The sequence below is a fragment of the Tinamus guttatus genome, unplaced genomic scaffold (genome assembly GCF_059628265.1).
Source record: "Tinamus guttatus ecotype Peru unplaced genomic scaffold, ASM5962826v1 Tinamus_guttatus_pri_ptg000115l, whole genome shotgun sequence".
NCBI classification, from domain to species: Eukaryota; Metazoa; Chordata; class Aves; order Tinamiformes; family Tinamidae; genus Tinamus; species Tinamus guttatus.
The window spans coordinates 2,130,252-2,142,492 of NW_028288649.1; the positions used below are offsets into that span (position 1 = coordinate 2,130,252).

Sequence of the window (12,241 nt, forward strand, 5' to 3'; positions counted from 1 at the left end):
TTGTTGAAAATCTCCTCACTTGAATGTTTTAACTTCTCCAAGCAGTATGTATTATCTGTTAACACTTGAAAATATTAAAGTACTAGGAATTTGCTGATCTGCCATTTGACACCAGTTTACCTACCCGTTGAAGTGGTAATCAGCTTTTAAAAACTGATAACTTCTTTTACATTTGCAGAGGGAATTAATCTTATTTATTTCAGCTAGCTCAGGTCAGTGATCGCTGAAGCAGATAGGAACCTAAAAAAAAAATTGTGTTTTTTTTTTTTTTTTAATATATATGTGTGTGTGTGTGTGTGTATATATATATATATATATATGCATATATATATATATATATATATGTATATTTTTCAGTTCTCGTCCCACTCCTAGAACTAGCACTGCCATAGAAGTAAGTGATGCTACTGCTGACCCAGTCCAAAGTTCTCCCCAAAGAGATTCATGCTTGACAAAGGTGAGTGGAAAAATTATAGTAGGATGGTGCTATCTCTATGGTTAAAAGTTTTTGGAACCTGACAAAGCTTTCTTTTCCTTTCTGCTATATTTGTAACAGAAAAGCAGTTCCTACAATAAGTAAAGTTGTTATTTTTAAAATATTTGCAAAACTTCAGATGAAGAGCTTGAATAACTATAACTTTGTTTTTGTTCTAGGCTAAAAATATGTGCTCAAGTCAGCAGGATATGGAGTCAACATTGAAAGAGCTCATTTACACTGAATCTGATCTTATCATAACACCAATCATTGACAATCCAAAGGTATAGTGAAATAAAATATTAAGTTCAGGAACTTATGGGTGAGGCTGGTTTTGCAGATAAAACTTTAATCGGGGGTGAAACTCTTTTCCTGTATTTTATAATTCTTATCCTAAAACAGTTCCACCCAGTCATCTGGCAAGCTCTCATGCAAATTTTTGGCAGTTTTTTATAGTGCTATTGTGTTGCTAATTTGGATAACTGATGTATTTTGGGGTTGACTATTCATATTAAAGAATTTTGTGTATGGATTGGAAGCTACTTTCTCCTTTCCCTGCTTTCGTAGCTGTGTCTTCTGATAACTTATGTTCATGTAAAGAATAGGCCTTAAAACAAAACTTAGTATCTTAGTATACTCAGAACAAAGCTGTCTGTGAAGGCTTTTACATTAAGCATTCCACCTTTCAGGATAACTCTTGTCACTCTATGAAGTTTAGATTTGATAATGTTTTTAATAACCATGAACTTCTTTCCTCTGGGAAAGATGACCTGAAGTAGCAGGTTACGTGAATAGCATTAAAACATCTAGAGTGAGTCAAATCATGATGTTTTTTTGTTTCATTTTTCCAGATAATGAAGCCAATGCCAGTTAGATTTGACTTGAAAACTTTGCCTATACCAGCACATTCAGGTATGGCTCTGCTGAAGCTGTTAAATGTTGCCCATTCTGCGTGAGTGTGTAGTATGCAACCACAAGACCTGTAGCCTCCCTTTGTAGATGATGAATTGCCTGCACAAGTCAAGGGAAAATTAATATTTTTTTTCTGTAATTTAAGTTGCAGAGGTAATGTTTATAGCTAGACCAATTTTGAGTAGATTTTCAATTTTTTCATTTTATTCCCTTTCTCTTCTACTCAAGCTCGTGCCCAAAAGCTTCTTAAGTAAGATGGGAGCAAAACAGCAGATTTTTATTTGTAGTATTTTTGGACATAACTAAGGCATTGTAACTCAAACACTCAACTGATTAAAATTTGGTAGAAGCAAACAAAAACTAGATTTTAAAATTTGCAATGTTGGTCAAATATACTACAAGGCTTCCTTACCAATTCCCTCTTTGACAGTGAAATATTTCTACTGGAATATTTCCTCTGATCCTATTTAGAGAAGCAGTGTTAGGCTTTACAGTGCTTATAGAGGGGTTTCAGGCAAAATTGTACTGCTCTTCATCGAATTCAAGTAGCACCTCTTCCTAGAGAAAATCAAGTTCCTTTTTATTTTCTGTAAAGAATGTATTTTCTAGAGTAATTTTGTTTAAAGAAAAAAAATGTAGCTGGAATTGAGCATAGTGTCCCCCACCATTCTAATAAAAATTGTAATAGCAGAAAGTAACTTATGTGGGATAAAGTTCTAGTCAAAATGCTCAGATTTGAAAGTCTAAAGGGTTGACATTTTATATCATATTAATTTTAAGTGCCTAAATCATCAGTTTCATCAAAATCATCATTTTGAGATGTCTTGTTGCCTTTATTTACGCGATATGGGACAGCATTTCTGTGGTTCCAATGTTTTCAAGGTTGCAGCTCTTTTTTCTGGGCAGTTTAACCATTTGTTTGTTTCTTATCATTAGCTGAGAAATTATTATCTATGAAAGACATGGACTGGAATGACTTCTTGCAACAAATATGTTCATTGCTTGATTCTGTTGAGAAGAATTCAGGAGCAGCACGTTCTAAACTGAACTTACTGTATTATTTGTGCACTGTGGCTGTCCGTAAGGAAGTTGCAAGCAAGCTAATGAGCTCTCAGCTGGTAAATAATAATAGTGCTCTGAGGAATCAGTGTTTCACATACTTGTTATTGTAACAAAAATCATCCGCATTTAGTTTAAAGAGACCATTGTTGTACTGGCCAAAATAGTAGAGCAAATAAGTGCATAACAATGAAAAATGCTTACGAAATTCCATGTCAGGTTTTTAAAGGAATTAAGATTAATCAACTCTTTCTCTTAGATTTCAGATGCTTTTACTTGTGACTTGGTAGATTTATAAAAGGGTGGGATTTAAAAAAAAAAAAAAAAAAGACATTGAGAGGGAGAGTTTGAAATTCTGTATATTAAAATGTTACAGTCTTTGTAAATCACTAAGTAAATGTAAATCATTAAGCAGAGAAGACTAGTGAGGAAAAAAGAAGTTCATATTTGAATCGCTAAAATCAATTTTATTTGGCTACATCTCTATAAAGATTAATAAGAAAATCTTTCTAAAGAGCAAACAGTAGTGCTTCAGAGAGCATTCTCTCTTAAGAGTCTCTTTTAAAATATTTTTCTAGCATATGTTCTAGTATTTGCCAATTATTTTTGTTAAGTCTCACAGAAATAATTGTTATTGCTTAAAAGTGTTGGATATTATTATATCGTAATCTGTGGATGAAATCAGCACAGTTTTGCTCTTTATAATGATATTTGTAAAGAAAATATTTCTTTAATACACTGATATATGTTTAATATTAAAGTTAAAAAAGCAATATAAATAGGATACCATTTGGCAGAATATGCACTGTAATCCACTACAATGCTTTTTCCAAATTCTATCCAAGTACATTTTTACATAATTATTTATATCTTGATTTTATTTTTTTTAAATATCATATTAGAAGTCATATTAGATCCCGGAAAATCGTTAATGTTTATATATCTTTTTTTAAACTATAGTTTCCTGTATTAATACAGCAGCTACGTGCAGCTGTCAACTGGGATATGTAAGTAATAATTTTATTTTAATCCATATTTGATCAAATCTATCTTTTGAATTTTTTAAAGAAATACTTTAACATTTTTTTTTCTCGCAAATTCTTTGGCCTTGCAGGCATGCTGTGATGTACTTGATAGACATTTTTTTAGTATATTCAATACACTGTTATTTTTACACCGCCAAAATTATATAAAACCTCTAGAAATTTTATCTAAAAGCCATATAATACAGTATATCAAGAAATAATGTCCAAAATCCCTGAATAAACCAACCATACTGTAATAATAGTAAAATATCCATGATAGTAGCTTTTATAAAAAATATACTTGTTGGAGCTATTTTAAGGTGCTAGTGCCCTCTACTGCTTGTTTGATAGATGTTGATTCTATTATTCCTTTTTTTTTTATTGCTAAAATGATAAAATGACTTGAAATATAGAAATAATATGGTAATTCGGATAATATATTAATCTAGAAATGAGAAGAAAGCCTGAGCTGTAAATACTACCAGAAATTTCCTGCGTTTATAATTTGCACAAATTACAGAGATTACTAAGAGCTTTGTACGTGCAAAGTATAAATAGCTCTTTCTTTGTACCTTTTAAACATTTTTTAAATGCACATTTAAAAAAGAAACCCAACACCAACACTTGTTTGATCTGCAGACGTGCCAAAGTTGCTCGAGTGATTGGATTCCTGGCATTGCACACATCTGACCTTGGAGAAAATGTTCCTGTTTCTGAGGTAGTGTGTGTGTGTGTGTTTGTTTTTCTTTCTTTCTTTCTTTCGTTCGTTCGTTCGTTTTTGTTATTAGTTTGGAGGGTTTTTTTGAGTTTTATAAATGTGTTTATTATGAATGTCTTCATAATGTTTTCACACTTTTCTTTTAAACCCTGCTTTATTTTTCCCCATGTTTCGCTTTGATTACTGTTGCGTGTAGTTGTGGTGATGTTGACAAAACTGTGGCAGAACTACCCAGCAGTGATTGAAAACGTCACTCTTTTTTTTTTTTTTTTTCAAAATGAAGTAGTTGCTTTCACACTTAAAAATATATATTAATAATTTTAAATATTAATATCAATATTAATGTTATTAATATTTTGTAACTCTAAAAGAATTATCAAAAGAAATATTTTCATGCCTTCAAAATATTTTTTTTATATGTAACCTCAAATAAGATAACCATAGGCAGTACGTACAGCTTGATGGTTCGTTTATAGGAAAGGTAGAAAGGAGTCACTTGGGAATTTTTGATTTACAAATTTCCTTTGTTTTCTCAAAGGGAAGCTGAGGAAATTGAGAGTTTGTTGAAAGTTCCAGTGGGCTGCTATTCTGCGCTGTGCGACTCTTAGAATTATTTATTTCTAATTTTAACTTTTGTCTTTTAGGTTATTACAAAAAAAAAATTAAACAGTACTATATACTGTATTAACAGATATTGCTGTATCTTGTCATGTTATATGTGCTAGCTTGTGCTCCAGCTGAAGTTTTTTGATGACTGCTGTTATTTGGGTATTACCAAAAACAAGCTGGAGCCACTTTGAACAATACAATGAAAAATGCCAAGCTGTGATCCAGTTCTTACAGGCAAATTTGTAACACAAAACCCCAGAGCTGATAACATCAAATAAAATTATTTTTGATGGTCTTCTAATAAAAATTCAGCCCTTGTATAAGACAGTGGAAAGTGGCTGTGCTGAGGCCCAGAGGTCTAATTTGCTACCTGTACTGTGACAGAGGCCAATATGCTCTGCACCTGCAGCGAGAGGCAGCTCTGGGGTTTCTGAAGCAGGCATAGAGTCTTTGAGTTTCTCCCGTGACTTTCTGAACCGTTTTTAGAATCCACCATCCGTCCTCTGGGAAGAAGCTTCACAGGTATACAGTGTGCCAAGTGAAGTTGTTGGGCCTTTGGGTTGGCCCTGGTACCTTCTCGATTTGTTCTGAGGCCTGCTAGTGATGCTCACATTGCAAAGGAGATGAGCACTTTATAGTCATCTTCTGTGTGTTAGTCATGGTGGGCTGTTACCAAAACTTACTAAACTTCGTTTCGTTAAGCTGTTTTTCAGGTTAAAAAGCTCCACTTTCTTTAGTAGTTCCTCACAGCAAAGCCTTGGTCATCTTCTTAGCCTTCTCTTTTTGCAGATCCAAATACATCCTTTTTAAGATAGGAAACCACAACTGCACCCTGTCAGGAGCATGTAGGTGCATGAGTGATCTATGTACTAAGAGACAATATACAATTTTGTTTTCTCTTCCTGGTAGCTTATAACATTCACTTTGCGTTTTGGCCACTGTTTGCAGAGGTGTCTTTGTAAAAATTCCTGCTAGCTCCAAGATTCTGAGCTTAAATATGAAAAGTCAACTCTTATGAAGGTGTGCATCTAGAGCTATTTTTACCCCCTTGTGTATCACTTGTATGTATACTGCTCTCCCCCCCCATTTCATCACTCAGTCAGAGCCTCTTTGCAGGTCTCTGATCCATTCATCCTTCCATTATTCATGGAAGTGCAAGGCCCAACGCAGACTCATGCAGGACAACACTTGTGGCTTTTCCACTGGGAAAACTGGCTCTTCATTTCTGTCTTCTATTTCCTATCTTTTGCCCAGTTATGATTTACCAGTTATGTATGTAAAGAGGTTTCCTTTACCTTAAAGGCTGGATCTGCCGCATTTGAGTTTTATTCTCTCCTCCCCCTTCTCCCCGCTACCTTTTTTTAATGGCTTCCTAAATAGCAGCAGCGGTGAGTCCTGAAAAAAAAGCACAGAAACCATGAGAATTTCCCCAGTTAAATTTTCACATGGTGTATGCCAAAACCCTTTGGCTTTCTGGTCTTTGAAGAACTAAAACTTTTCAAAAATATGTATTTTTAAGGTTCTTAATCAAGGTGGTCTGCAATCTATATTAAAAGCCCACCAGAGGTCACTCAAACACAAAAATAAAATGTAAGTAAACTATTACTTCAGATTACAGTTTATGCTGGAACAGACTATAAACAAAGATATATGATAAAATTGTGTACTTGGATGTATATTTATTCTATATTTATATTTAATATCTAAGTCATTTTAGAAATATTCATAAAAACAATAAAATTATTTTTAATCTGTAAATTCACTGCAGTTGGTCTATCTCCAATTAAATATTTTTAAGTGAATAGATTATTGATTAGAACAAAAAAGGGAATTTATCTTATCAAAAAAGATATTTAATTCATAACTTTTTCTAGCTGGCTATTGCAACCTAAGTTATTAAAGCAGTTGCTAAAGATGGATAGGTGAGTTTTCTTTTCCTGACTTAATAACATCATTTTGTTTTTCCATTGAGTTGGTTTTTACAAATGTGAAACATAACTAGGAATAAATAAAATGAAATTATCTTCATAAAATTTTAAAGTTGAGATGTTTCTCCTTTGCATTAGATTTCAGAGTTGGTTCTTGACATCTATATACTAGTGCCTGAGAAGGAAAATTGCCAATTTTTCACTCTAAAGAAAAAACACTCCTTGAGTTAGGAAGGCTTGCTTCCGTGTCCGACTAATGTGTCTCAGTTATTAAAAGAGGTTGTTGTCGTTTCACCTCTGGGCAGGCCGGGCCTTCTACCAGCCAGGACGTGGCCCCTCCAAACGTACATTTGAGACTTGGTCTTTCACTATATTAAGAGATGACAGAGGAACTTCCTAGACTGCTCTTGTGCGGGGGAGCAGTGTCTTTCTGCATCTCCTATGTGACCAGCCTGCTCCATCAGTTGAGCTAGTCCTTTTGCCAGTCCATTTTGAGGCAAAAACTCTAGTCCCATTTGGCTCTTTAAATTTGCCACTTAGTGAATCTGTCTCCTACTATGAGTGTGTAGTGTGCATGTTTTTGTATGCACCATGGTCCACTGCTCTACTGAGTGTTTAAAGGGCTCCAGGTCCTGCTGCAATCCTCACCTGCAAGTTTCATTGCAAAGTCTTTGACCTACAGTAATGTAGGAGACAGGAGACCTGTTAGAATAGGTTCGTAATACTGACCTTTTCCTGTTTACAATGTGATTTCTCTGTCAAAGCAATGGAATCTCCCAGTTTCTGCTTTTGGCCAGATTGACATTCTAGTAATTTGAGTCTTTTTATTTCCGGTTTTGACCTGTGACTTGGTAGATGCTTTCTACAGTTGCAGACTGACAGCTCTAAACCATGTGTCAGGCTTATCTTTCTGATTATTTCTGTATCTAGCCTATCCATGTCTGTTCATGTTTTAAGAATGTTCAAATGAAAAAAAAAAAAAAGTAGTCTCTTTCAAACATTTATTCCCAAGCCAGTTAGTTTTGCTGTTGTTTGATTGTAAAAATATTTTTGACTCTAGTCAAAGATCTTAATTTTGTTTTATCTTCGACTACATTCCCCACTGGCACGTCCTTCTTTTTTTTTTAAGCCTTGATGCCTCTTCTGTGAAAATAATATCAATTTAAAAGAGGTATAGGAAGTAGTTGTAGCCAAGCTGTATCTGTACTGGAGTGTATATTAGAGAATTCACACATATATTTTTAAAATCTTAAAATTATCTTTCAAGCAAAATCAGGTGGTCACTTAATAGCTTTGTTTCCAATGGTCTACTGCAAATAATGGACCAATTTCCCTGTGGAATGTGGGAGGCAAACAAATAAATGAAAAGTTTCTTTCTCTGTTACATTCATATGTAAGGACAGAAAATCCTGGAGTATTTGAGAAAAAATCTTCCATTTCATAAACCAAAAATTAATTATAATTAATATTAATGAAAGTTAATTTGTGATAGATGCATAGGAATTCTGGATTGCTGCAGAAAATATTAAGATCTTTTATCATAGTTGTAGGTAGTCTTCAAAAATAATTTCATCAGTCCAAACTAATTGGGCTTGTTTTATTTTGAAGTCGAAACCAAGTGGGAGAAGAAAACAAGGAAATTCAGAGTGCTGAATTTACACCTTACATTGTTGATTGCAGGCTGAAATAATGCTTTGTAATTCTCTTAGATTAATTGCCTGATCAAAGTAAAAACTGTGCCTCTGTAAAAGACTCATTTAATTGGCACCGTTGTCAGAGAGTCCATTAAATTACTTCATTTTTTTCAGGAGATAACATAGTACATCATCTTCATTAAATGACATCAGTGGGATTGCTAGTATGGCTCTTTGCAACACTCCACAAGATATGGGATGTTTTACGAGAATAGAAATGCTGTGTTTTCTTTTATGTTCTTCAACTCTGTTATTTTGGGCGTAATGAAGAGCTATGCAGCTGGGATCATTTCTTCAATGGATAAAAATACAAATCTCTGCAATGTAAAAAGTTGTCTGGAAAGGTTATTTTGTGGTTTTGATATTTCATTCAGGATTCTGAGCATAATTTATATTCCTGCTAAATCTGTGCTATGGACCTATCTTCAGCTGCTTCTATTATAAATACAATAGCAACCATGGCTATTTCATGGTTCACTATTTCATGGTTTCACCTCAAGGAGGAACTTACTAAAGGGAGAATTAAGGGTAACAACCATGTAGGAAGCAGAAGCAAACAGTTGCCATCTAGCCAGAGTACCAGAGTTGAGAGGATAACAGCTTCAACAGCTTCCCATTCAGTGTTTTTTTTTTTTTTTTTTTTTTTTTTTTTTTTTTTTTGTCCTTCAACCAGTTCACTGTGCAAATGCTTGTGCCAGTGCAAGGAAATAGATGGTGCAAGGCTGAGTTTTTTTATTGAAGGTGGCACTAGTTACACTGACTCGAAATTACTGACTGCAGTTTTGGCATGAGGTTCAGAATGACTGTCTGTGTAGTAAATAGGAACATGGTGTGGACTGTGGGAGTGGGCATCCTTTTTTCCCTCTATAACAGAAGCAGTAGTATAAGATTGTTTGCCATCAGGGCCTCCCTGTAAAAATTCCATGGACAAATAATTTTTCTTCATGCTTTCTATTTTCCCTTTATCATTAATTCCACTGTTTAGCACTCAGTTCAATTACTAGAACTAGATGGAGAAATAAGGCTTTATTATTCTTTAAATATATCATATATGTATTATTTTTAGTATAATTTAGTACTGCCCATATTCAAAATCTGAATGTTCTTAAGTTTACAGGCTACATAAGTTTTAGGATATTAAACTTGTGTGTTTTTTTTTTTCTCTGAAAAAAAAATCCGAACTTTTTTTTTCAATGCTGAGCTCTTTCTTTTCTACTAAGGTAATCATATTGTATTAAAGGTATGACAGCATAAAACTCATGAATATTTTCACTGGAAGGCTTCTGTGGATTTGCATATGACTTTGTTTCCAATTACAACTTCAAAGTATTTCTATGATTACTGCTTCCCCATCTTTTCTTTTTAATAGCTGTTTTCCATTAGATATTATAAAGTTTCATTTTGTTCACATCCCTTTTGCACCGATATTTCATCTACTTGAGTTTGAAGGTGCAGGAGGTTTCCTCCATCAATCTGGAACTCTGTGTGCAGTTCTAGTCATCCTTTTTCAAAGACACTGTAGGAATCTGTTTCTTCTGGTCTTTCTGAAAAATCACTCTTAAGACAAGAAAAAAAAATCTCTTACAGAATTAATGGCAGAATGTGTAGTAAAAATATGTCTGAATCATTCTCAAATAATGAATGATATAGGAAATGTACATCAGGGTGTTTTTGAATCCTCTAACTTAAAAATAAAGTCACTTTAAGAAGTTGAGAAGTGATGAATTAACATCCAGTGAGAGGAGAGATATTGTCACATTATATGTAATGAGACAGTGAAACTTCCTTCTGCATGAGCTCCTGAAAGCCAGAAAGATAGCATATTTTGGAGAGATCTTAAGTCTTGATTTGGAAAAGCACTTCAGAGATGTGCCTGCTGTTGTTAGCAAAATACTTCAGAGAACCTATAAAATCTCATGTTCCAGATTCAATGTCAGTACCTAATTGTTTGGAGTTAAGAAATAATTTCAACTGAGGAGCTGATTGCCAGACTCTCTTTGTATTTTTATTCGTACTTTTATTTTTCTTAAGCATCAAAATGCAGTCTTGATCCAGCTGATAGCCGCTTTGTGGCTTTTTTTTAATTGACAAACATTTGTCTTCTGAAATTGTAATTCCTTTCCATATATCTTGATGTTAAATAACTGAATAAATCTTTTTAGGATAATACTATAATAATATCAAATCTTAATGTGCTCTCACGATTTATAACCAATGGATGAATTGAGTTCTGTCAAGTTCTTTTCTTATGTCTACTGAATTTAAGGTTTATAGCTGGAAGAACTCATATTTACATTTAATAACTAACATAAAATCATTGTATAGTGATATTTCAGAAGATACTTATAAAGTAGGGCACTAAAATTTACTTCCCCTTCAAAATGAAAAATTAAAAAGAAAATGTTACCTGCATTTTTCTGTATACATGCTGTGAAACTGAAGTGCAAGTTGGATATAAAACAGCCATATTTGACTTGCTTATGTATGGAGTACCACATCTCTCATCAGAGAGCACTAAAAGGATTCCTTATAATTGGTTGTAATGATGGAAGTGTTTGATGTTTCACCAGACAGCTTCTAGGACAATTTTCAACTTACATGTCTTCCTGTAATCACAGATGTAATTGGTTCCATTTCACATCTCTACCTATCTTTGTTGCAATATTTTGCAGTACAAGTTGTGACATTTCTGTTTAAAGCAGAGTGTGAATTTGTTTTCTGGATGAAAGCTTTGTATTCTTTCTTTTTTAATAGAACTGAAAGATAAATTCTCATGTTCTTTATTGTTTTAATGTCACTGAATCTTATGTGCAAGTGATACCTTGTATTATTTCTTGGTGCTAGCATTTCAGTTAAAATTTTGGTTTGTATTTTTTAAGTTTGTCTGCTGAAGTTCATTTTGGTAGATAGTCTTAAATAGGTGAAATACACAAACTGTCAGTCACTTTTATTTCTTTTTTTTAACTTGGCACTAGTTTGGGAAGACTCTTGGCCCTTCCCACTGCATTTCTTTTAAAAGTGGGAAAGTTTCTTGTTTCAGTTGTTCTGCTTTGAGCTTTTTATTTTCTAATATTTCTATTTTTATATACTCATTTGTTCTCTTACAGTTAGCTGCTTGTATATTACTTACTGCAGTTAAAAAAATATAAGTACCTTACAAAAATACAGTTAATTTCTGATTTGTCAAGTACTGCACAGATCTTAAATTTCAAATACAGTGTTCAATTTAACTGTTAGCATGAAACAATCATCATATAGATGCTCTACTTTAGAGTAGAGCTGTTAAGACTTTTTACTTTCTAATGAAAATCTCTCACTTTTTTTCTTGCATTTTGTCCATTTTAATGTAAATACAGAGGAAGGAATAATTAAATCCTATTTAGAATCATTGAAATATTTTAAACTTGTAGTGGAAAGCAATGTTTTTTGATTCCCTTCTCCCTATTATATAATATCACTTTCTAGATGATAACACAGATGTTCTACTTTTTAACTCAAATTACATGGTAGTCAGGCAGTTTCCACATTTTAAGATGGTTATTCCGTTGTCCTAGATTTTCCCAGTTAGATTTTTCAGTTGAGTGATTCCCACTGAAGGGAGTTTCACATGATGACAGCTGTAGGACTTGTAATTCCTTTCAGTGAGAATTATCCCTAGTGAGAACCAAACTTGCTCCAAAATACTGAGATATGTTATCTCTTATGATCCATTTGAGAACAAGAAATAGGCTAAGAAATTTCTGCTGTGCAAAAGCTTGTTAAAAGCAGAGCTTGACCAAATGAGGTCTTACTATTAAAAAAAAAAACACCAGTAAATTAAA

General features: G+C 33.4%; 1 protein-coding gene across 1 annotated transcript in view; it reads left to right on the forward strand.

Moving 5' to 3' along the window:
- Nucleotides 1-12,241, forward strand: part of ULK4 (unc-51 like kinase 4) — a 134,307-nt gene that overhangs the window by 8,992 nt on the left and 113,074 nt on the right. The window contains exons 11-16 of the mRNA XM_088521218.1: nt 358-457; nt 655-759; nt 1,327-1,387; nt 2,324-2,505; nt 3,407-3,453; nt 4,111-4,189. Coding sequence (XP_088377344.1) covers nt 358-457; nt 655-759; nt 1,327-1,387; nt 2,324-2,505; nt 3,407-3,453; nt 4,111-4,189 — 574 coding nt within the window. The remainder of the gene's footprint in view (nt 1-357; nt 458-654; nt 760-1,326; nt 1,388-2,323; nt 2,506-3,406; nt 3,454-4,110; nt 4,190-12,241) is intronic.